The sequence below is a fragment of the Hypanus sabinus genome, chromosome 30 (assembly GCF_030144855.1).
Source record: "Hypanus sabinus isolate sHypSab1 chromosome 30, sHypSab1.hap1, whole genome shotgun sequence".
Taxonomy (NCBI): Eukaryota; Metazoa; Chordata; class Chondrichthyes; order Myliobatiformes; family Dasyatidae; genus Hypanus; species Hypanus sabinus.
Window position 1 is genome coordinate 1,304,887 of NC_082735.1, and position 26,571 is coordinate 1,331,457.

Genomic DNA, 26,571 nt, shown 5'->3' on the forward strand with positions numbered 1-26,571 from the left:
AATTAATTGTCAGTAGTTTACAACATCATGGGCCACCAGTTAAGGTGCAATCTTCTGTGCCAAAAGGCCTGTTTCTGTGCTGTAGAAAACATACAGTGAATGGCTCTCCTCACATTCATTGTGTCATCCAGCCTATAAATTCAGTGTTGTCAGGCCTATACATCTGGAACATCATCAAATTCTCAGTATAAAGTACCACTGCCATTCACGTGGTCTTTTCAGACAATGCATACTTGAGTCTAGGCCATGCCAAGATTCGATACGTCCATCAGCAAATGCTTGGAGCCAAGTGGCAGCATTCCCTTACCGACCTTTCATTGAATTGGAAAACCAGCAAGTTTCATGCAGATCAAACATTGATGATCTGCCAGCAGCACTTGATGTTTGTCTGGGAACAGTCTGCAGATTATGGAATCCTCTGTAATACAACTGTTCAGTGTGAACCAAGACTTTTACAGCCCCTCTTTGCAAAACCTCAGTCTGCAAAGAGATGGGCAACTGTTTTTATCCTTATTGCTGACGCCTTGATGGCATTCACATTGTGAGTGAGACTCTGACCCTGCAGTAAGGATCTGAAGGGGAGGGCTCCTCTCACTGCCAGATAAGCAAGGTCTTAGCGGTGAGTTCTGGCAAATTTTGCCAAATGCATTTGACAGGAAGTCATGGTCCAGCCTCAGTCCTCAATTGAGAACTAAGCTTCCAGCTGAATGCTGAGGACAAGTACAGTGTTGAGCCTTTGCAACTGCAAACAACTAGTTTTGGCCTTGATGGCTGGTGAGATCCCCCTCTACACTCAGCAGCTGCCAAAGCTATCTTGGTGTGGATGATAAACACAAGAGATTTTGCAGGTGATGGAAATCCAGAATAATACACACAAAATGATGGATGAACTCAGCATCTATGGAAAAGAATAAAAATTTGACATTACTGGCTGAGACCCTTCCTGATGAACGGTGAATTCTGTTGAAGGATCCTGGTCTCCATGTATGTTACTTCGGGTGTGGATAATCTAAATGTTGGACCTGCAGACTTATTATATACTACAGGCCTTAAACAAACTTTATTTCACTTTTGTTTTGTAAAAGAATAAACAGTTGATGTATCAGCCCGAGACCTTTCATCAGTCTTGGTGAAGGGTCTCAGCCCGAAACGTTGATGTAACTCTTTTCCATAGATACTTCCTGGCCTGCTGAGTTCCTCCAGCACTTTTTGTGTATTACTGTGATTTCCAGGATCAGCAGGTTTTCTCTTGTAGTGGAGTGCAAGTGCCTAGTTCCTTAGAGGAACTGCATCAGAGGAAGACAAGTGGAAGCCAGCTGAACAAGGCATTTATCACACTGCCTTTCATGAGTCAGGACACATAGCACAGGTTTTACACATTATAATGCAACTGCATAAGTCGTTGGTGAGGCCGCACTTGGTGTACTGTCACTCTGTTAAAAGGGAGACATGATTAAACTGGAAAAAGTGCTGCAAAGATTTATGAGGATGTTGCTAGGACTGAGGATTCTGAGTTATAAGGAAAGGCTGGCCAGGCTAAGTCTTCATTCCTCGGAATGTAGGAGAATGAAGGTACACTTCATACATAAAAAAACACAAAATGCTGGCAGAACTCAGCAGACCAGACAGCATCTATGGGAGGAGGTAGTGACAACACTTCATAGATGTGTTTAAAATTATCAGAGACATAGTAACAGTCTATTCTCTAAGGTAGGGAGTCTGCAACTAGTGGGCATAGGCTTAGGGTGAGACGGGAAAGTTTTAAAAGAGAGCTGAGGGGCAACTTTTTCACTCAGGGGGTGGTAAGTATAGGTTTGGTGCTTAGAGGAATATTTTCGAGTGTGGGAAACCAGATGGGCACCATGGTCAGCGTGAACTCATTGGGCCAAGAGGCCTATATCCATACTTTATTGCTCTATGAGTCCACGTGAATTATTCTTTGTTCTTTTTCTTTGTTAGGATTTATTATTAGTCTGATGACCATTGGAGTAAATATTTCAGCCCTAAAGAACAAATGAATCAGCAGTTAATACGTTTTAAAGATGTACTTAATAGCCACACCAGATTGGAGTGATAAATCCACTGCAGAGAGCATCATATTTAGGAGAGTAACATAATTAGGAGAAATGCACATAATTCAAAACCACCTACATTAAGCTGGGGCTTTTACATAAAGAGTGCATTTTTGTGCATAGCTTTTGGAGTTCAATAAAATGTGTTATGGGTTTCAGTAAACATTAAACACCTCACTTAATTTTATTTGCAAAAACCTACATTGGTGACCCTGATGCTCTAGGACAATTCCAGAGTTATTGAACATGTCGGCCAGTGCAGTTGCTTTGAAACTGCTGGAGTTTTAAAAGCAAAATACCATTGCTTGGTTTGTACAAGCTGAGGCCCAATTTGCCTTGTGAGAAAACTCCACTGACAACATCAAAGTCTACCACATGGTAGCATCACTCAGCAATTCCACAGCTGTGAGAGTAGTGAGTCTACATCACCAGAACACGATAAATACTGATCTCTGGAAATCCCCCTTTTACAGATTTTTGGCCTAACAGAGTCTGAGTGTGCCAAACAGTTGTTCTCCTTGTCCAGCCTCGGTGATCGTAAGCTGTCAGAGCTAATAGACCCCGTGCTGTCTCTCCTGGGAATCACCATCCTTGTTTTAGTTTTAAAGAACTCTTCATAGCAAATGCCTGATCAAGTTCATATAGCCCCCATTATGGACCAGTGATGAATGAGAGGGAGGTTGCTAAAATGGCTGATAGTTTACACTCAGCTGTGTCATTCTTTCTCTTTTCTCTGCCTCCAAAAGCCCTGTCAGAAAGGCCCCAACATAAAGAGGCAAAGGCTGAAAAACAGCCTGTGTGTTTACCATGCTCACTTTGGTAGGAACACTAGGAAGTGCCAAATGCTTTTCAGCTTCGATATGCCAACACATCAGGACATTAGAGGTCTTTGAACACTCTGGGTTGCAGCTGCCAAGGTCATCTTCTGTACATTACGGACACCCTTTCAGGGCAATGCTTAGGTGTGACCTGAGTGCTCAAGTGAGTGTGCTGCCAGCACCGCCAATTGAGAAGGCAAAGAGCAACAAAACCACCCTAGAGGTCACCAATGGCTGCAGGATCCAGAATTATGGGACACGACAGGTGATGCTCTGCTTCAGTGGGCAGCATTACACATGGGGCTTCTTGGCAAAAATGGCTAGACGTCTGCTTGGTACATACTTCTTGTGTGCCCAAGGACTGTTAGTCGATCTTAAGAAATGCTGGCTTGTAGATAGCAAGGACTTTGTGTTGTTGTCCTGCTCCCTCAGCAAGTTCCCCACGATTCTGTTCAGCGTACGCACCACCACATGCAAGTTTATTTGACTGCTGGGCAAATTCCCAGAATGCCGTTGCTGGGGTTGTGGAGTGTTCGGAACATCCCAATATCAGTGTAAAATGCATCAGATAAGACTTTCTGATAGCCCAACAGTCTTTCTGCTAGCCCAACAGATCAATCTACAGAGTATCCAGTCCAGAAGGAATGTCTGTCCAGCTTCAGTCACAAGCTACAGCATGCACTGTACACAATCATCATTGAGCTCCATCATTGTCGTCTCATTCACTCAACACACACACAACAATGGTACATTACCAATCTGAGCCCGTTATGCAATATCACCCTCCTTGATGAGACCTTGGAAAACCAGCAACACATCCCCTATGTCAGGATCTGCATCTCAGTAAAATCAAAAACCCGTGAGAAAATCAGCATTTTCTTCACTCTTCTAAGTAAAACCTCAAGCCAGCTGTGGAAAGGAAGGCTTGAATATCAAGATCTCAAGTTAGAAACATAGAAAATCTACAGCACAATACAGGCCACAGCAAAGCTGTGTCGAACATGTCCCTACCTTAGAGCTACCTAGGGCAGTGTTCCCCAATTAGTTTTCCACAAGGGCCAAATTACATCAAGCATGCCAAGCCAAGGGCCAAAATGTCCAGGGTTTTTTTTTATTGCACCAGTAAGTTGTTTTATGGGCAGATGTTGTTGTTGCTGCTATTACCATTATAGTCAGCTCTCCTTATCCACGAAGGATTGGTTCCGGGATCCCTCACGGATACCAAAAAGTGCTGGATGCTCAAGTCCCTTCTTTAACCTGTCTCAGTGCGGTGGTCTTTAGGACCCAGAAGAGCTCTGAATCCACAGTGTTTCTGTTCACGAAAATAATCACGATCACAATTGAAAATAAAGTGGAAATAATAAAGCGACCGGAAAGAGATGAAACGCCATCGCTCATTGGAAAAGCGTTAGGCTACAGTTGGTCAACGATCGGAACAATTTTAAATGATAAAGTGAGAAAGGCCCTATTACTAAGCAATGCAGTGGTTCAATTATTGAAATACATACATTTCTTAAGTGTTTTATATGCATAGAAAGGTAAAATATATACTATTTCTAAGACAAACGTTTGACTGACACTAAATAATACTTGATGTAGCTGGTCCAACTTACTTAGTAAGAGAACTTCTGATTTTCTCGATCCTGATCCACGATAACCTACGCACATCCTCCCGTATACTTTAAATCATCTCAACATTACTTCTAATACCTAATACAATGTAAATGCTATGTAAATAGCTGTTATACTGCATTGTTTTGGGAATAATGACAAGAAAAAAAGTCTGTACATGCGCGAACAACAAGTGCTGGAAGAGCACTTCTAAGTTTTCTTGATTCGTGGTTGGTTGAATTCGCACATGCGGAACTCGCGGATAAGGAGGGCCGACTGTATTATTATTAGTGTTATGATCCCAGCCCCCTCCTTTGTGAGAATCGCAAGAGCACCCGTCGGGGGGGGGGGGTCAGTAGACCCAGTAGGAGAGAGAGAGAGAGAGAAATGTGCCGAATTGCATGTTCCACCCGGGATGCAGGATAAGACGACAGCGACTATTGTCTCATGGAGACCACGTGAAAAGCCCTCGGGTAAGGTGGGCTGGTTGAGAGAGAGATTGCATCATCCCAACCTGATTGACACTTGCGACCCTGTGAGGAAGTATAAAGGAGAGTCTCAGGGGGACAGCCCCTTCAGACGCACCAAGAAGACACGAGAGAGTGATCCCGCAGCAGCGGGAAGCCATTCTGAAGGAAGCCACGTGCGTTAGATTCCGGGATTGGAATTTGTGGCTGGAATCACAGAAAACCGCTTTTAACTAACATCGGGGAGAGGGAACCAACGCTCCCTCGATTTCACGGAAGCTTCATCAAGACTCGGCAAGTTCTTTCTCTTCTCCCCAATCTCTCTCTCTCAGTCGCCCCACGTGAAACCCAGCAATTCTCAAAAGGCTGAGGCCTGTAGACTTCTGAGTGACTTTTATATTTCCAACGGACAATCTATTAACCCCTAGACAACAGTAGAGCTCATTTCTTAATGATGATTATTACTATACCCGCGCTTTAGATCGAGTATTGACGATGTGCATTATCTGAATGTTTGTATTAACCTTACTTTTGTGTCCCTTTATAAATAAAAACGTTTGAAAATAGTGACATCAGACTTTAACGGACTTCTCTATCTTTGCTGGTAAGTTATCCAGTTACGGGATACGTAACATTAGTAGTAGTAGTAATTTAGGCCCACAAAGGCCCACACAGGCCCACAAAGCCTGTGTTGTGGGCCACACAAGAAAAAAAATGCACCCTTGAAACAAGGTAATTCCAAAACCAACCATTTAATTATGACTCTAGCTATCGCAACTGTCAGCTGTCACATCTGGGACTTAAAATACACACACACACACACACACACACACACACACACACACACACACACACACACACCCCCAAACATGGTAGTCTTCACCACTTCTTTTCCACACAAAGTTTTAGCAGTACTGCCTTTCCACTGTTTCTGTTCTCTCATTTAATCTATTTGTTCTTTTTAATTAAGCTGTGTAGCATTTGAAGTATGAAGTGTAGCTATAAATGAAATTATCAGTATTATTATTGTTGTAATATTATTATACCACAATGAGATTGACAAATAGACAAAAATAAATCAGTGAGAGAAGTGACAGTGATGGGATGAGGCAATCCTTCTGATGTTGGGCCTGTATCCTGTTGTGGCAATCCTGAAGCACTGGCCAAGATGTGCATTGGAGAGTCTGTTTCTGTCCTGGCTCTTGATAAGAGTTCATTGAAGAAATGATAACTCACATATGTATGTGGAGGGGAACAGTGTGAGTAGGAGCATTGCAATAGCTCTCATGATTTTGAATTGAGCTTGGGGAACCATGTTGATCCAAAAGTCACTCACTCCAACGTCCTTGTGTTGTACTTTGAGCAAATCAGATGTCCCCATTTCCAAGACCTCCATCTGAAGAGTTGCCTCATCCAGCTCGGGTAGCTGGTGTGTGCCGCTGTCTTGTCGAGGACCGTAGAGAGCACACAGTAGGTCGCGCACTCTACGGGGGCATAGGTCAAGTGTACGATGTGGGATGAGATTAAAATAAATTAGAGCAATGTGCGCTTTATTTACATGTTATGACAGGTGCGTTCACGTAAGTGCCAATGGGTCAGCGCAGTCCAGACATTTGGTTCTCGCGGTCTGAACCTGGCTCGCAGTTGTCTGACCTAGGCTTTACCCATAGCCCTCTATTTTCCTAAGCTCCATGTAGCCATCCAGGAGTCTCTTAAAAGACTCTATTGTTTCCACCTCCACCACTGTCACCGGCAGCCCATTCCACACACTCACCACTCTCTGCATAAAAAACTTATCCGACATCTCCTTTGTACCTACTTCCAAGCACCTTAGAACTATGCCCTCTCGTGCTAGCCATTTCAGCCCTGGGGAAAAGCATCCGACTATCCACATGATCAATGACTCTCATCATCTTATACACTTCTCAGGTCACTTCTCATCCTCCGTCGCTCCAAGGAGAAAAGGCCGAGTTCACTCAATCTATTCTCATAAGGCATGCTTCCCAGTCCAGACAACATCCTTGTAAATCTCCTCTGCACCCTTTCCATGGTTTCCACGTCTTTCCTGTAGCAAGGAGGCCAGAATCGAGCACAGTACTCCAAGTGGGGTCCATAAAATTCACCTTTTTCTATCCAGTATTTCCTCATATAACTTTATTAAATATAAGTAAGCTCTCTCTGGACTCCAGTTACAGGTGACTGGCATGTTAAGGCTCTTTGGGTTATTGAAATTCACCCTTGCAGAATTTACAAATTGCTACCCAATTTTCTTTTAGATACAGAGTACAATTCACTTTTGCAGAACTATTTGAAAAAAACATTAACAAATAAAAAGGTAAAGATAACAGGTGTAGGGAACAAATGAGGTGTTTGCGGAATACAAAAAATGCAAGAGAACACTTAAAGAAATAAACCGGGGCAGCTAAAAAAAAGACATGAAGTTGCTCTAGCAGACAAGGTGAAGAAAAATCCTAAGGGATTCTACAGATACGTTAAGACAAAGGGATTGCAAGGGACAAAATTTGCCCTCTAGAAAACCAGATTGGTAATCCATGTTTGGAACTAAAACAGATAGGGGGAGATCTGAAATGAATTCTTTGCATCTGTATTTACTCAGGAGATGGACACAGAGTCTACAGAAGTGAGGCAAAGCAGCATCATGTCCCATAGTTATTTCCAGTAACCCCCTGATCTTGACTGCGTCACAACTTCTAGTCCTTACTGGCCCTCAACCTTCTCATCTTAAGCAATCAGGTTTTGGCTCTGAAAATGTTTACCTGGTCTGTAGCACTATTGAAATTCATGGCAGTGTGCTGGTCATTGTCCACCATTCTTATGACCATTGAATTGCATCCTTTCTGAGCCTGATGTTTTCACTGGCCTGAAACCAATTCTCGCATTCTTCATTTTTATTTTAAACATTCCTAAATCCTTTAATCTTCATTGTCATGTTTTTGCATTGACCCAAACAAAGCTGTAACAGCTGAATTGGTAGATTGAGAATAATTAAATTTTACTATAAAATTATGTACATTTGATTACAAATAAAAAGCATATGATTTGTCTGCGAGGAGCCACTTATGTTTTTTGAACCTAGTTATATGCCTTTGGCTTCATCAACCAGTGGAGACTATTGAATACTCAGCTCTAATCCGACTGCTCATAGACATTTGCCTTCATCTTCCACTTATTTCACCATGCCACGCAAGTCAATAAACCATCCAATAAATCCACAACAGAGCCATCCCAAATCAAGCCAATCTCTGTCTATGCCTTCAGATTTCCAGTCTTCCTTGCTACAATGCTTCTGCTGGAGTAGAACCACAGGACAGATGGAAAACTGTTCAACCTACATTGCCTCATTTCCATATCCAAGGTCAGTCAGCTGAATCATGGAGTTGCCCTCTGACAACATGCCAAGACCTAGAACAATGTGGACCCCTTCTGAGATCTCAATAGGCACTTCTGAACAAAAGCAGACATTGATGATGAAGTTTATCATTGTGCTAGCACTCCCTATAACCATGTGTTGCTTGAAGACCAAGATCACAAGTGCAGCACATCACAACTAGTCTACCCACACCAATAATTCCTGCTCTCTGATGTGCTTTTCGGACTATTTCTAGTGGGCACCACATGGCACTGGAGAGATTTGAGTGTTGTCTCTGCAATATCTATCAAATACACAGAACAATGAGATGACAAACATGATTGTCCTCAGCCAGGCTAACATTCCCATGATTAAGGTTCTTGTCACTTTCAGTTGTTTTATTTGACAGGCTGTGTGTTTGCATACCTGAATTCAGATTCCTGAAACTGGCACTCTCATCTGAGTTTTGTCATAATAGACAAAGGAAAATAATCACATATGTCCTCAAAACATCCTTGAGGGAATGTGATATCCTCACCGACTCTGGGGAAATCCTGGCTCGCAGCAGCTGATAGCAAAGAAGTATTTAAGATAGCACTGAGAGTCTCAAATCCAACTGTTATGCATCTTTGACTATTATGTGTGGCTTCTGTGTGTCCTACCACCTCATAAACTACCCATTCATTCATCTCATCAGGTCTCTCCTGCCCCACCTGTGGAAGAGTCTGTGGCCTCAGAAAAAGCAGAACTGAAGCAAGTCATCCTGAGGAACCACCTACGAAGTTAAATGACTCCTCAAGATTGAAATATACTGAAATTAAACAAAATGCATGACATTAGCATTCTTAAATACATGAGGAGTTTTATTTTTAAAAGCTCTCCTTTGTAAATTGCATTTTAGAACACTTTCCAATTGGATTGATCAGTGACAAATTTTGTCGTTGCAGTTTGAGCAGAAAATAAGACTGCTCAAAGCCAGTAAAATATGCACTGGGTTAGCCAATTATACCTATTCCTGAACATGGTACCAGGAGATGAAAAATAATCACTTAAGTAAACGGGAAAGAAAAGAGACTCATTTTTCACAAGTTTGCAACAGAAGAAAGACTTGCATTTGTATTAGCACCGTAGAGGGCAGCTGGATGTATGAGAACACTTTACAGTTAATGAAGTACTTTTCAAGTGTGGTCACTGTTGTAATGTTATAGTTGCTTTTGACTGTAGCCTAAAGTGCTGATTTCTACTGATGTTCAAAAGTAGTATTTTAAAAACATTTTAATAACTTCTAATAACATAATCAGCGGAGAAAATAGGCCTCTAAGAAATAATTTGATTGGAATTGCAATCATTAGGCTTATTAAAATGAAACAGGAATTACTACATTAAAACTAATCAAAGGTAAATAATATCTAATGAAAATTAAAACATGATGCAGTGATTCCAGCAACTCACTCATTCGCTCATACCTGTTGCAGCTGATGTTAATTTTTGTGTTTTGATGTTAATACATAGCTGTTGGCTGTCCCAACGCCAGGAAATGAACAATATTAAGGAGAAAAATGTTTATGGGTAATGGTAAGAAGAGGTTATTCCCTCTGGGATCTGAAGTACTACATACCAGACTGGCATGCCAGGTCCACGTCCTTTTCAAAATCTGTCTATAAATAGGCAGCAGGATACAAAAAAAAACAGGAAGTTAGAGTTGGAGAGGCTACAGCTGAAAGAACTTACCCATTTACTGAATCCCAGAAAAATAAAATTAAATTCAGAAGTCTTGACAATTTTGTGTATTCCCATGTTTCAGTTTCCATTCCATAACCTTGTGTGGTATTAGGCTTCAAGTGTGCACCTGGTTAGCTTTTAAGTACCCACTTAGACCATGAATTCCAGATGCAGGTGAAAAAATGTCTATTCCTAAGCAATCCTTCACTCATTTGCTTAAATATAGCTTCTCAGCACAGAAACTGGCCCTTCAATCCACCATGTTCATGCAAACTGTTTCACTAATCCTATTTACCAGCATTTGGTCCAATAGCTACAATGGTTAAATGACCTCTGCTTGTCCGGATATTGGATAAGTATCTGCCTCCACCATGTTCCATATTCTTCCTCAGATCCCCTGCAAACCTCTTACTGTTCACCATAAACCTGTCAGTCTCTGGTCTCAGACACCTCTGCCATGAGGAAACATTTCTTACTGAGCCCTTTATAATTCTGAAATACTCTATCAGACCATCACCTTTCCCTACCCCACCAACATCACCTACACCAAGGAAGACAAGCCCATTTATCCAGACTCTCCTCATAAAGGACCTTTCTTGTAACAGTTCTATTCTGTTTACAGTTTAGGCCTCTTCTAATTCTAAATTCCTTAGTTACAATTCCAATTGAAAATCACTACATATTGTTAAAATGTTCCAGCTCTGAACACATCCTAATGAAAACACGAGGAAATCTACAGATGCTGGAAATTCAAGCAACACACACAAAATGCTGGTGGAACGCAGCAGGCCAGGCAGCATCTATAGGAAGAAGTACAGTCAACACCTGATGAAGGGTCTCGGCCCGAAACGTCGGCTGTATTTCTTCCTATACATGCTGCCTGGCCTGCTGCGTTCCACCAGCAATTTTTGTGTGTTGCCTACATCTTAACGAATATCTTCATACCCTCTCTAGTGTCATCTTATCCTGTCTTGGGTATAGTAGCCAGAAATGTACACAGTTATTTTGGTATTAGCTCCCCACTCTTCCAATCCACATAATGTGTCGTATTGCAACAGAGCACATGCTACACCTGTCCCTACACCTCCTCTCTCACGACCATTCAGGGCCACAAAGAGTCCTTCCAGGTTAGGCAACACATCAGCTGTGAGTCTGTTGGGGTCATACTGTGTTTGGTGCTCCTGGTGTGGCCTCCTGTATATCAGTGAGATCCAACATAGATTGGAAGACTGCTTTGAAGAGCACCTATGCTCTATCCACCAGAAAATGTGGGATTTCCCGATGGCCAACCATTTCAGTTCTATTTTCCAGTCCTATTTTCACATGTCAGTCCATGGCCTCCTCTACTGTTGCAATGAGACCACACTCAGGTTGGAGGAGAAACACTTTATATTCAGTCTGGGTATACTCCAATGTGTCTGCATGAACATCGATTTTTTGAACTTCTGGTAACGCCCCCCCACCCACCTTCAACATGCCCCATTCCCATTTTCCTACCCCCCACCCACTTCAACTCTCCTTCAACATTCCGTATTCCCATTTTCCTCCCCCACCCACCTTCAACTCTCCTTCAACATTCCCCATTCCCAGTTTCCTCTCACCTTATCTCCTTACCTGCCCATCACCTCCCTTTGTTGCTCTGCCCCTTTCCTTTCTTCCATGGCTTTCTATCCTCTCCTATCAGATTCCTCCCTCTCCAGCCCTTTATCTCTTTCACCAATCAACTTCCCAGCTCTTTATATCACCCCCTTCCGCTCTCCTGGTTTCACCTATCACCTACTACCTTGTACTTCTTCCTCTCCTCCCCCCCACCTTCTTACTCTGATGTCTAATCTCTTTTCTCCTATCCTGATGAAGGGTCTTGGCCCAGAACGTCGACTGTTTACTCTTTTCTATAGATGCTGCCTGGCCTGGCTGAGTTCCTCCAGCATTTTGTGTATATTACTTTGATTTCCAATGTCTACAGATTTCTCTTGTTTATGGGTAGTATCTTATTTGCTTTCATCAGCATCTTTTCTACTTGTCCTACTCACTATTGCTTGTCATTGCCACTCTCCAGCAGCCACAATGTTTGATCTTCCACTGTATATCTGCACACTTCTTAAATATATGGACCATGATTAAGTACAAATCATTTTATTATAAAAAGCATGAGATCCAGAACAGAGCCTTGCAGAACTTCAAGTTACTACAACTAGCTTTGACCTCCCTTTAGTTTGCTTTCTGCAAATGAACCAATTTCAGATTTCACTTGACTCTCTCCTTTGGATTCAATGGACTTATCTGTTTTGACTAATCTGCCTGCTGAAGCTTGGTCAAATGGAATTAAGCTTCATACTCAATAACCTTCAATAACTTTCTTGTCAACTTGTCAAAAATTACAATTGAATATAATGCATATGAGCATCCCTTCAATTATCAACACTAGTTGCTTCAGATGAGGAAACTTCTTTGTGAAATTTTGCATTCTACGTGATGAAAAACATCTGAAGAGATGCTCACAAGGGACTGTGGAGTTTTGATTCAGTAATGTTATACTTTGTAGAATGTTGATGCAGCTAGACAGCTTTGTACAAGCCTTCAGAGAGCAGATCAGAGTTGGTAGATGACTAGATTCAGATAAACATTCTTTCCTAAAGTGCTGCATGGGGAGGAAGGCAGCAAACTGATATAGGACTGTGTGAGTATTTCCACCACTTTTAGATTTTAAAGTAATTTGATTGGTATGCTCTAAATGGAATGACTGGGAGCTCAATTTAAAAGCAATGTTCCACTTCAATGACAACTTAATGAATATTTTTGTATGGCAGGGAAACTCACTGCTATGGCCAGCCCACTGCTTAAGGAAATGTAGTTAGGTTAACTAACTAATGGTTAACTAACCAGCAGAAGAATGGAAACAGATTAGTAGTTGAGGAAATCTCAGTTTACATGTCATCCCAAGTATTTTTCTCCACTGTGATAAAATGGGGATGAACGTTTGAGTGCAGTCACAGCAATATAGAAGCTCAGCAAGCCAAGTGGGCAGCAGAAGCAGCTCAAGGGTACTATCAAGCAGCAGTGAAAGGATTGGACATGAATCTATTTCTGTCGCAGACACAGACATATATCCATGGAGCTAGAGTTGCAGCTAAACTGAAGCAAGTCTAACTTCCGTATGGGAGGCTTTGCTGGGGTTATTGTGGAGGGTTTAAATTAATTTGGTCTGGAATGGTGCACAGAAGGAACTGAAGCTGAGCCAAGTATGGAAAGAAAATGATGTCATCCCAGCAGCAGATCATACATAGACAAGGCACATGCGAAGAATGAAGAGCTGGTACTGTATATACCCTAAAGAGAAGGGTCTGAGCAGTAAGACAGATGAGCAGAGGCCATTAATAAACAATTGGAATATGATACTGGAGACGTGGCTGAGCAAAGAACAGGACTGGTGACTGAACATTCAGAAAGGATGTGGAGAGGATGTGCTGTTGCAACATTGTCAAAGGAATCCGTTTTTGTAGAGAAGAGGGAAGATATAATTGAAGGTTTCAGATGAGGCCGTATGCATGGAATTTAGAATAGAAATGGAGGGTCACTTTTCTGGGGCCACATGAATTTTCTTAAGCTATGAGGTGACTACCTCTAAGAACGTGCAAAGTGTCTTTGGAGTACATGTCGAATAACTGGTGAAGGTAATTATTTAGAACACAGATCTAAAGTACTGTGTTCACTTTCCATTGCACACTATAGAAAGGACATGATGGCACTGGAGAGGGTGCAGAGGAATTTCACCAGGATGTTGCATGGGATGGTGCATCCTGGCTGTGTGCTGAGACTGGTTAAATTGTATTTGCCTTGGAGAAAGCGGAAAATGTGATTGAGGTAAACAAAATTATAAGAGGGATTGACTCTTCTTCACAGAGGTTTCTAAAACAAGACAGCATAATTGTTCCTTCTTCCCCTTGTGAGGTTTAGGCCTCATGGTTGTGGGAACCTATGGTGTCTCCTGTGAACCATTCCTGTTGCTCAAAACATCTCCCGCAAATTCTGCCTATATTGAGTTAGACTCAACGTGTTGATATTAGCCATGTACACTTCATCTCTTGCCGCATAAATTCCACCTCTTCCTCTTATCTGCAGCTTCTGTGCAATGTAAGTCTGACAAGTTATTTCCACATCAAGCAATACTAAGCAAATCTGAACAGATCCATGGATATCCATGGTTACTGGACAGACATAATTCCTTCCTGACTTTTACAACTGATACTCAAATTATACAATAAACTTACTTATTGAGATACATTGCAGAATAGTCACTTCAGGTCCTTCGAGCCAAGCTGCCCAGCAACCCCCAATTTAACCTTAGTCTGAGCTTGGGACACTTTACAATGACCTACTAACTGGTAGGTGGAACAAAACCACAATCAGAAAAAGCCTATGCATTCCATAGAATACAGACTCCTTCTAGATGACATCAGAATTGACATCCGATGCCCCGAACTACAACAGCCTCGTGCTAACCACTACACTACCATTTTGCCCCAATTTTATCCACCTTAAATACCCTCTATTGAATACGAAAAAAGAGCAAGGATAGCCACTTTGAACCCACTCTGACATACAGCTAATCTAAGTTAATGCTTTTGTCTGTACCCTCTTGATATGCCTGAATTCTTTTCATGTACAGTAATCTATTGACTCAATGAAACTCAATGATTCTGCCTTCACAGTTTTCCAAACTATTTAAAAGATTAACCAATAACTATATGAAGAAATTTCTGCCTGCCTCAGTCTCAGGCTTAACCTTTATTTGATACCCTGACCTCATACTGGATTCCACAACCAGGGGATAGATCCTCCCGCAATCCAGCCCGTTAGGTTCTGTAGGAATTTTATAAGTTTTATGAGATCTTCCGTTCTAAATTATGCAGAATACAGTCATAATCTATTCAAGTTTCCCTCACACATCCTACCTCAATAATTCCCTGAAACCACTTAGTACTCTGTAAGGCTGGTATTCAGAGGACAGGTATGTCAGTTGCTAGAAAGATATTACTCTCTGTGAATTGCTCCTTTACTCACCATTATCTGGACTTGACCATTTTTATAAGAATCGGGTGAGTTTTCATTCTCTTCATTTTTGCAGCTTCCTGTTCGACATTTTATAACATCTTGAATCTATGAGAAATTATAAGAAGATTTTGAAAATAAATCCTTATTAAACTGAAGTAATAATCAGCAAGTTGCAGCTGTGAAAGATCCACACCAGCGCTTCTTTCTGTTTTCAGGTGGATATAGTGTGATCATGTTTATGCTTCCTGACTTCTTTAAAGTTTTCATATATGGTCAGATCTTGTCAACCTCAAAAATAAGATATGTTTTCAAAACTACATATTTTCCCCATTTTTTTAGGTGAAAGTGACTGTGGCTCTTATTCAGCCTCTAAGTGTCTATGACTTCAGAGCATAATTCATCTGTTCACTCGGCTCGAACGCAGTATCCAAATTCGTCAGATCAGAGGACATTTTCTCTGTTGCTTTTTTCATTCTGTGTCTTGGACTCAGAATCAAGTACTGTATCCAAATAACCTGGTCCTACACCCTCCACACCCACTTCAATCCTGGTCTGAAGGTAGAAAGTTGAAAGAAGCAACCACTGAGATAGGTAAGATTGGTGCTGGACATTAAGATTTTTTTTCTCAAGATAATTTATTTATCTTTACTCCTAGAAATCTTATAATTCACCTCACTATTACTCATGTATGCACTGCTAAGAAACTGCATGGGAGTAATCACCGGAAGTTAGAGAAATTGATGCTCTTGCCATCAGATTGGGGTACAAATGGAATATGAGGTGCTTTTCATCCAACCTGAATGGAGGCAGTGGATGGACATATCAGAATGGGAACAGGAAGTTAAATTAAAATGATTAGTCACCAGGAGATCTTGCATTTTGTAATGGACAGAGGGAAAGTGGTGATGGAACTCAACAGATCAGACAATGTCAATGGAGGGAAATGAATAGTCAGTATTTCAGGTCAAGATTCTTTACTTGGATTGTGGTGTTTAGATCAAAGTTCAGCAATGGTGGTGCTGTCACAGGGATGAGGGCTGGTTGTTGAAAGGCTACTCCTGCTTCTGCTTACTATGTCTTTAAGAGGACCTTTCCAATCACAGGTGGAGGGAGCTCTCTTGTTGAAGGAAAAACAAGATATTATGAAGGCGCTGGTGAGGAAGTTGGTACTGAGATTAGATGAAGTGGAGATAGAAAAAACTGGGAGGCTGGAATGGAGTCATAAACCTGAAATATTAATGCTGTTTCTCTTTCCACAAAGATTGCCTGACTTCTTGAGTACTTCTAGCATTTTCAGTTTTAATTTGTTTGGCAAGCTTTTGGTTAACTACTTCATTCTATTCATCTATTCAATAGTTTATGTCACCACCATATCCAGGAGTTCATGCCTCATATTGGTCATTTGTGTGTGAAGATCTGTCTGGCATCCAGCTTATATTTGCCTTCCATTAGTTTCAGCTTGTGTTCCTGATACATATTTACTTCCTTTATCTGATCACAATGCATTTCTTTTTAAGTCTTCCTTTCATATTTTCTCCTCAATCATTCCTCAAGACTCAATTTTCTAATGCCGTACAATAACCTCACATATTTTTTCATACAGCAGAGTTACCAGAGCAATATTTATATCTTTTTGGCAGAATTTGCTTCTGGGTTTTATTTTTTCAATGGCAACAGTCTTTGTAAGTTTCTTTAATTCTCTATAAACTCACCACTTTTGGAATACTTGTCTTTAAATCAGGAGCAAATCACTAAGTCCTTCATTCAAGTGGCATTGAACTAGCAAGTTAGAAGCTTGCTCTTGTAAAAGGACATGCCAGTCTTTCTCTCTTCACTCCATTGTCCAATTGAGTGAGGCTGAATAGGTCATTACTTGACACATACACTAACACTTACTACACAAAAGCATGCTAGTTACAAGTGAAGGTCTGATTTCCGTGTAAGTAATCCTGGAATACTTTCAAACCCTAGAGTACTGTATAGCAATATATATTATTCATGTCTTGAATTTATTTGGGATTATATTTGATTGTAAACTTTATATTTAATAATTACATACTGTACATTCAGTAGAGAGATATATAACTTAATCAAAACTCAGTTAGTGCAGGAGAATCAGTAATTGCTGCTTTGAGCAATCTGAGCCAGCAAGAAGTGTCTCTGGTGACCTCCTTCACTCTTTTTATAGGCTGAGAAAGGTTCAGCCAGGTTCCACTCTCAAATCCTTTCACATGACTGCTCCTGGACATGATGGCTAGAGAAGGATTCTCTGCATTCATAGTCTCTTCTTTCCTTTAGGTTTGCAGAAAGGGCATTTAGTAACAGCACTTTGCTGAGACCCTCTATTACATGCTTGATGAACAATCTCAGTTTGTTTTTTTTTTATTTTATTCAGTGATACAGCACAGAGTAGGCCCCTCTGACCCTTTGAACAACCAAACTCACAACCCTGACTAACTCTAGCTTAATCATGGGACAATTCACAAGGACCAATTAACCTACCCAGTACATTGTTAAACTGTGGGAGGAAACCAAGGAAAACCATGGGGAGGACAAACCGAGATTCCTTATAGTAGTGGTCGCCAACCTGTCGATCTCTGAGACTTTCCCAGTAGATCCCGAAAAAAATGAAAAATAAATACACAAATACTGTTGAGAGATTGTTTCTGGGTTGCAGGGTTTTAGTTCCGTTCTTTCTGCCCAGTGCACAGGTGTGTAGCTCCCCCACCACGCACTACACAGTGTACTTCAGTGGTCCCCAACCACCACTGGAAATGATGAAATGAGGAAATGATGTGATTTGGTGATGTGAAATGATATAAGTCAGCTGCACCTTTCGTCATTCCCTGTCACGCCCACTGTTGAACTTGAACACACGCGAGGTCATCAGATGCCTAAACGCAGTCATACCCTCGCGCCAGGAATCACTGGTTGGCTTCGCGTGGCTGGCGAGAAGCCTGGAGCACGGACAGATAGGCGCCGCCTCTAAACCTGTTTAGCACACCGAATGTTCGTGGGGAACCCTGTACTAAAATATTTACAGACGGCCTAATTCGAGCTCAGGGTTTCGTAAGTAGCAGAGCAGCTACCTCGCTGCGATCTACTTAAAGTCATCCCTCGAGACAAACTTTTGTTGGCCGATAGATCCTACAAAGGGGGCTGACACGCACTCTTTGCTCGGTTGGTCACTCTCTCTGGACTGCGACCACCGTGGACCCGGGCCTCTCTGGCCCTTACCTTGTGGTCTCACCCCACTCACGACCAGCCACACCTGGTCTAGGTGTCTGGCGGTGGGCGGGCGAGAGGCTGGAGTTCAGGCCAGGAGGCTGTCTAATGAGGCAATGAAGCTCTCAAAACTGCTTTGGCACCTTGAGTCCAAGCACCCGGCGCTTAAGGACAAACCCTTTGAGATTTTTCCAGAGGAAAAAACATGAGCAAGCGGGACAGAAGCTAATTACTGAGAGCCACATAAACTAAAATGTGGAATATACTGGCCATAAGGAACCTGCTTTGAGTATTGCTGTATTCAGGTTGAGATTAACACCACCACCCTCCCATGGGCTGGTCTGCAAGAATATTGTAAATATTAAACCGGTCCAAGGTGCAAAAAAGGGTGGTGACCCCTGGTGTACATACATTATTTCTACTTCTGGGTTGTGGGGTTTTACTTCTGGTCTTTTCTGCCCAGTGTGCATGCGTGTGACTAATTGATTTAGTAAGTCGATCTTGCCTTTCACTAAGGCCGAGCTAGGGGATCTTGGGCTTTCAAAGGTTGGTGACCACTACCTTATAGTATGGTGCTGGAATTAAACTCTGAACACTAGAATGCACCAAGTAATAACAGTGTTGTGCTAACTGCTATGCTACTATGGCACCCTCATGGAATCAGCTGATGATCACTGGTATACCAAACAGGTGTCACTATTGGTATTTCTGGGATTGTACTTTGCATTTTTAGCAAACACTACCCAAGATAGTACTGAAGGGCTTGGGGAGTGGTGCTGGAAGGATTGAACAAGTTACATCTATTGCGTGCCTACACATACCTCTCTCCTCAGGAAGCAGTGGATAGTGATAATAACGAAGCCTTGAATGGAGTCAAATACAGCAAACAATATTTGAAACAAAATTGATCGTCGGTCAGTCATCGCTAGAACAGCTGACATCCAGGTCAGTGCAAGCAATGGCAGAACAACACAGGAGCTCCACAAGGATGCCCTAGAGGAAAAAGAAATGATTACTAATTTACTCAGTAAATGTGATTGATCTTTTATGGACAATACAGAAGGGTCTGAATCAACTTTGTGCCAAGACTTCAATTAAAAAATGGAGTTATCTAGCAATTCCATCACATTATATTTTTTGTTCTGTATCACATAATTGAAAATTTACTTGCCAGACAAAAGATGCCAATGACTATTAACAAATCACTTGGCACCACACCAGGAATTTGACTAAGCACTCACTTACGTGCTTTCCCTTTGTGTATTTTCTGCAACTTTCACATCAGTCTTTCATTCCTCTTGCAAATATTATTCGGCATTCCTGGCACAAATTGATCTCAAAGTTTGTGATGGTGCCAACTCTTTGACCCACTCCTCTCTAATGTTTCCGATACTCCACTCCCACTGATAGCCTCAGCCCTCCAATACTGATGACACCAATCCCAATACCCTAATCATCCCACCACAGTGGCTGGGCCAATGGTGGATGGTTTTCAGTCACTTCATTTAGCTCTACTTCCAAACCCAAGCCACAATATTTTCCTTCTCCCCACTGAAACTGCAGACATAAACCAGATGGTACAGCATCTTCTGTGGAAAGTGCTTTGTCCTTTCAGTGATATCAGAAGCTGAAATTTGTAGTTGGTAGGCCCCAATTTTAAATGACTATCAGTGAGCTGCACCACCATCCCTCTCCTGCAGTAATCTCGCGATTACTGTCCTACTTTTAATTCAAATTAAAAACCAAACTAAGATCTTCAAACTGTGTTAAAAATTGGACATCAGCATCCTCTGTTATTGTTGACATTTATTTTTATTTTCTTCTATTTGTTTTTTTTTCCTCCAATTACACCAATTCTATTTTACTTGGATAGCAGATGTCATTCAAAAATTAGGATAGCCTAATTTTTCTCGTTGACATCGCCAAGAAAATGTCTGTGTTTCCCTGGATATCTTGTGATATGTCACATCTATAAGATGCTCAGTACAGTAATAAGAGTTGCTAAGATATGTGAAACATTCATGCGCATCTCTTCCATTTCCCAAACATCTATTCTCACTCAGTCTCCCCTCGCTAGGGAGGACACAGATGGAGTGCCCCTAGTTTTCACCTTTTACTTGAAATGCCTCTGCATCTATCATCAATCCTCATCACTTCCACCAGCTTCTACATGATCCCACCACTCCACCATGAGGGGAGGAGCATCCCTCTGCCTTATGCAGGAGCTACTCTCTCTGTGACTCCCAGTCCCTTCCAACTCTTCTCTTCATCCCTAGTGTCTTCCTCTGTAACTGTAGGAGGTACAACACCTACATCTCTACCCCCACCACCACCCAGGGGCATCAACAGCCTTTCCAGATCAGGCTCAGATTTATATGGCCCTCCTATGACATTTCTAATGATCTGGCCTCTACATCAGCAAGAAAAAACACAGGTGAGGAGACATCATGCCAAGCACCCTTGCTTTGTCTACAACAGTCATTTTGACCTCAGCTACTCATCTCATTCTCATACCAGCCTGTATGTCCTCTGCCTGTAGCACTGCCAGCTGTGGCCAAACATCAACTAGAAGAACACTACCTTGTATTCTGTCTGGATAATCTACAACCCAATGATACCAACAGTGAATTTTCCACAGTAATCCCCACCTCCTGTGTTGCTGTATCTTTCCTTCTGATCCAGTGAGTTCTTAAAGCTCATTTTTATCCAGCTCCTTCCCTCTCCACCCACCTGGTTCCACCTGCCTATTACTCACACACTTAACCCACTGGTTCCAACTACTCATCATGCCTTCTATATTTGATTCCACTTATCACCTTGCAGCCTCTGACTCTATCTCGACTCTCCCTTCTCACTATCCAGCTCCATTTACCCATCATCCCCCGCCTCAGCTGGCTCCACCTATTGCCTGCCAGCTCTGTCCTCTGCACTCCCAAAACTTTGACTATCCCTCTGCCTCCACAGATCATACCTGACTCTCTGAGATCTCCTAGCAGTTTTTTTTTTGTTTTTAAAATTCAGTTCTTTCCAAAATTCATTGAACAACCATTAGGAAATTAAGTTAAATTTGCTGCATTCCAGGAAGTTTTGAAGTAAATCAGATATCTGCAATAAAAATTATGAGAATTGGGGGGAGTTTCAAGATGGTGGCGCAGTGAAAAGTCTGCTTTGCTGAGCTCAGCATGGCAACACTGATAATTTCACATATAAACCTATCCGTTTCAACCTTTTTTAAAATGCCTAGTGTCAGATTTAATAACATGAACATTGATGAGTATTTGTTTTGAGCTGCTTCAACACCATGCCATCGATGTACTAAAATGGCAGCCAAGATGGACTACACAGAGCGCTCGCCCGGGGCTGTGGAGCAAGCTGCTGCTCGCTATGCTAACACGTTGGACCCTGCTTTTCGTCAAGTAATTCAGGAAGTTACAGAGAACATATCCAAAATGATGGATAAGAAGCTGGGTTCACTGTCTCTACCACTCCAGAACCACACATTGGAGCTTAAAAATCTTGATACAGGAACGACTGAGGCCGAAGGCCGAGTCTCTGTGGTAGGGACTGTAACTGATCAGGCCCAAAGCCACATCCGGGCACTGGAAAAGCAAGTTCAAAGCCTGTCTGACTATATCGATGATCTTGAGAATAGAGGTAGAAAGAACATACGGATCGTTGGCCTAGCTGAAGGTACAGAAGGCAGCCAGTGAAGCTTTTTGAAGGCTGGCTGCTTAATTTCCTTGATTTGGTAACCAAGGCTGGACGCATTAAAGTGGAAAGAGCTCATCGTACGCTGGCTCCAAAGCTGGGCCCAGGCCAATGCCCTTGACCTGTCCTCGTGCTGTTCCATAATTCCGGAGATAAGCAAAGAGTGATGGAGGCTTCAAGATGCCGTGGGACTGATGCCCAGGCTTTAATATATGAGGGATCCAGGCTTAAGTTTTTTCAAGATTTTTCGGCAGCTGTTATTCAGAAGCACAAGTAACTCGACCAGGTAAAGAAGCAGCTGAGAGAATCCGGATTATGCTATGCCCTGCGTCGCTGAAAATCACCTACAACGGGACCACCAAGATATTTGATTCGCCTGACAAAGCTAAAACTTTTGTGGACATGTTGGGCTAAAGAATGTAAACAGTATGTTGTGTGGCCCTGGTTATGGACGATAACATGCTCGATGGTCATTTTGTTTTAACTTTTCATTACTTGACGGCAAGATATCTTATAGGATGGGTAATGTGTTTGTTTTGATTAATATAGTTCCATTATTTGTTTGAATTAGCGGTGCTGCTCCAGCCTGAAGGAGTTTAAACATGACGGTAACAAATCGGTGGATTGATAAATTATGCCATTTTCATTTTTGACTACGTTAAATGCAATATTGGCAGTGGGGCAGAATATGAGGTGGTAGAAGGTTCAGATATCCCCTTTAAGTGTGAGGTAAGTCCTCTTGTTCAGTGCTGATGGCACTTAGTCTTTTTTGTGTGTTTTTTAAAATTTACTTATTGCTGCTCAGCTGATCTTAAGTTGGGTTTCTTCTCCCCCGGAGTCACATGATTGTTATAAAGGGTTATGACCAGTAATGTATTAAAATATTGCACTTGGAACATTAAGGGGAGTCATTCACCAATCAAGAGAAAGAAAATCTACTAAATCTGAAAAAGGAAAGGGTACATATTGCCTTATTGAAGGAGACACATTTAAATGATAAAGAACATCTAAAACTGCAACAGAGTGGATTTGATGAAGTCTATTTCTCATCTTTTAATACCAGGAGTAGGGAGGTGGCCGTTTTAATTAGGAAGAACTTACTTTTTAAGTTATTTGACTGCATTAAGGATAAGGATGGGAGATCTGTGATTGATATATGGAGAGGAATATGGTATTCTCAATGTTTACTGCCCGTCAGCTCATCCTCTCAAATTCCTAATAGATGCTTTTTCCAAACCTATAAGCTTTTCAATACAAAACATTACTGTAGGTGAGGATTTTAATTGTCTCATGGACCCATTGATGGACAGAGTGCCTAGTGGTCCCCCATTGCTCTCCTCACAGTCCAAACAAATCATGGGCTTTTGTGGAGAACTAGGACTTGTGGATGTCTGGAGGTTGTTACATCCCTCAGCCAAAGACTTCACATTTTTTTCTAATCCACACGTGTTACACCAGAATAGACTTTTTTTGGGCATTTTAACCCCCAAAATGCTCCTAGATTTAGTTGTATCCTGCACAATTGGAAATATCAGTATTTCTGACCACACAGTAGTATTTTTATATATTAAGCCCAAAGATAATTCAGCACGATCTAGACATTGGAGGCTGAATTCTTTTATTCTAAAAGATAATAAATTTATAGACTAATTTACTTCCAAATTCAAAACCTTCCTATCTATTAATTCCAAAATGGCTAGTAGTCCATTGATGCTCTGGGAAACTGCTAAGGCCGATGCAAGGGGATTAATTATATAAAACATAGAATAGTACAACACATTACAGGCCCTTCGGCCCACAATGTTGTGCCGACCCTCAAACCCTGCCTCCCATATAACCCCCCACTTTAAATTCCTCTACATAACTGTCTAGTAGTCTCTTAAACTTCACTAGTGTATCTGCCTCCACCACTGACTCAGGCAGTGCATTCCACGCACCAACCACTCTCTGAGTGAAAAACCTTCCTTTAATATCCCCCTTGAACTTCCCTACCCTTACCTTAAAGCCATGTCCTCTTGTACTGAGCAGTGGTGCCCTGGGGAAGAGGCGCTGGCTGTCCACTCTGTCTGTTCCTCTTAATATCTTTATCATCATGTCTATCATGTCTCCTCTCATCCTCCTTCTCTCCAAAGAGTAAAGCCCTAGCTCCCTTGATCTCTGATCATAATGCATACTCTCTAAACCAGGCAGCGTCCTGGTAAATCTCCTCTGTACCCTTTCCAATGCTTCCACATCCTTCCTATAGTGAGGCGACCAGAACTGGACACAGTGCTCCAAATGTGGCCTAGAGTTTTATAGAGCTGCATCATTACATTGCATCTCTTAAACTCTATCCCTTTACTTATGAAAGCTAAAACCCCATAAGCTTTCTTAACTACCCTATTTACCTGTGAGGCAACTTTCAGGGATCTGTGGACATGTACCCCCAGTTCCCTCTGCTCCTCCACACTACGAAGTATCCTGCCATTTACTTTGTACTCTGCCTTGGAGTTTGTCCTTCCAAAGTGTACCACCTCACACTTCTCCGGGTTGAACTCCATCTGCCACTTCTCAGCCCACTTCTGCATCCTATCAATGTCTCTCATGCAATCATCAACAATCCTCCACACTATCTACTACACCACCAACCTTTGTGTCATCTGCAAACTTGCCAACCCACCTTTCTACCCCCACATCCAGGTCGTTAATAAAAATCACAAAAAGTAGAGGTCCCAGAACAGATCCTCGTGGGACACCACTAGTCACAACCCTCCAATTTGAATGCACTCCCTCCACCACAACCCTCTGCCTTTTGCAGGCAAGCCAATTCTGAATCCACCTGGTCAAACTTCCCTAGATCCCATGCCTTCTGACTTTCTGAATAAGCCTACCGTGTGGAACCTTGTCAAATGCCTTACTAAAATCCATGTAGCTCACATCCACTGCACTACCCTCATCTATATGCCTGGTCACCTCCTCAAAGAACTCTATCAGGCTTGTTAGGCACAATCTGCCCTTCACAAAGCCATGCTGACTGTCCCTGATCAGACCATGATTCTCTAAATGCTCATTGATCCTATCTCTAAGACCAGCTTTCCCACCACAGACATAAGGCTCACTGGTCTATAATTACCTGGACTATGCCTACTACCTTTTTTTGAACAAGGGAACAACATTTGCCTCCCTCTAATCCTCCAGTACCATTCCCATGGACAATGAGGATATAATCCTAGCCAGAGGTTCAGCAATCTCTTCCCTTGCCTCGTGGAGCAGCCTGGGGAATATTCCATCAGGCCCTGGGGACTTATCTGTCCTAATGTATTTTAACAACTCCAACACCTCCTTACCCTTAATATCAACATGCTCCAGAACATCAACCTCACTCATATTGTCCTCATTATCATCAAGTTCCCTCTCAGTGGTGAATACCGAAGAGAAGTATTCATTGAGGACCTCGCTCACTTCCACAGCCTCCAGGCACATCTTCCCACCTTTATCTCTAACGGGTCCTACCTTCACTTCTATCAACCTTTTGTTCTTCACATAATTGAAGAATGCCTTGGGTTTTCCTTTACCCTACTCACCAAGGCCTTCTCATACCCCCTTCTTGCTCTTCTCAGCTCCTTTCTTGCTACCCTATATTCCTCAATAGACCCATCTGATCCTTGCTTCCTAAACCTCATATATGCTGCCTTCTTCCACCTGACTAGATTTTCCACTTCACTTGTCACCCATGGTTCCTTCACTCTACCATTCCTTATCTTCCTGACTGGGACAAATTTATCCCTAACATCCTGCAAGAGATCCTTAAACATCGTCCACATGTCCATAGTACATTTCCCTGCAAAAACATCATCCCAATTCACATCTGCAAGTTCTGGTCTTATAGCCTCATAATTTGCCTTTCCCCAATTAAAAATTTTCCTGTCCTCTCTGACTTTGTCCTTTTCCATGATAATGCTAAAGGCCAGGGGGTGGTGATTACTGTCCCCCAGATGCTCATCCACTGACAGATCTGTGACCTGACCCGGTTCGCTACCTAATACTTGATCTAGTATGGCATTCCCCCTTGTCGGCCTGTCAACATACCGTGACAGGAATCCATCCTGGACACACTTAACAAACTCTGCCCCATCTAAACCCTTGGAACTAATCAAGTGCCAATCAATATTAGGGAAGTTAAAGTCACCCATGATAACAACCCTATTTTTGCACCTTTCCCAAATCTGCCTCCCATTCTGCTCCTCAGTATCTCTGCTGCTACCAGAGAATACCCCCAGTAGAGTAACTACTCCCTTCCTGTTCCTGATTTCCACCCATACTAACTCAAAAGAGGATCCTGCTACATTACCCACCCTTTCTGCAGCTGTAATAGTATCCCTGACCAGTAATGCCATCCCTCCTCCCTTTCTCCCCTCTCTATCCCTTTTAAAGTACTTAAATCCAGGAACATTGAGAATCCATTCCTGCCCTGGTGCCAGCCAAGTCTCTGTAATGGCCACTACATCATAATTCCATGTATGTATCCAAGCTCTCAGTTCATC

The 26,571-nt window shown here is 42.1% G+C and overlaps 1 protein-coding gene across 1 annotated transcript in view; it reads right to left on the minus strand.

Moving 5' to 3' along the window:
- LOC132383377 (adhesion G protein-coupled receptor B2-like) overlaps positions 1-26,571 on the minus strand; it is a 1,046,509-nt gene that overhangs the window by 129,245 nt on the left and 890,693 nt on the right. Inside the window, exons 24-26 of the mRNA XM_059954264.1 lie at positions 19,162-19,333; positions 15,125-15,220; positions 9,957-9,996 (exon numbers count right to left, since the gene is read on the minus strand). Coding sequence (XP_059810247.1) covers positions 9,957-9,996; positions 15,125-15,220; positions 19,162-19,333 — 308 coding nt within the window. The remainder of the gene's footprint in view (positions 1-9,956; positions 9,997-15,124; positions 15,221-19,161; positions 19,334-26,571) is intronic.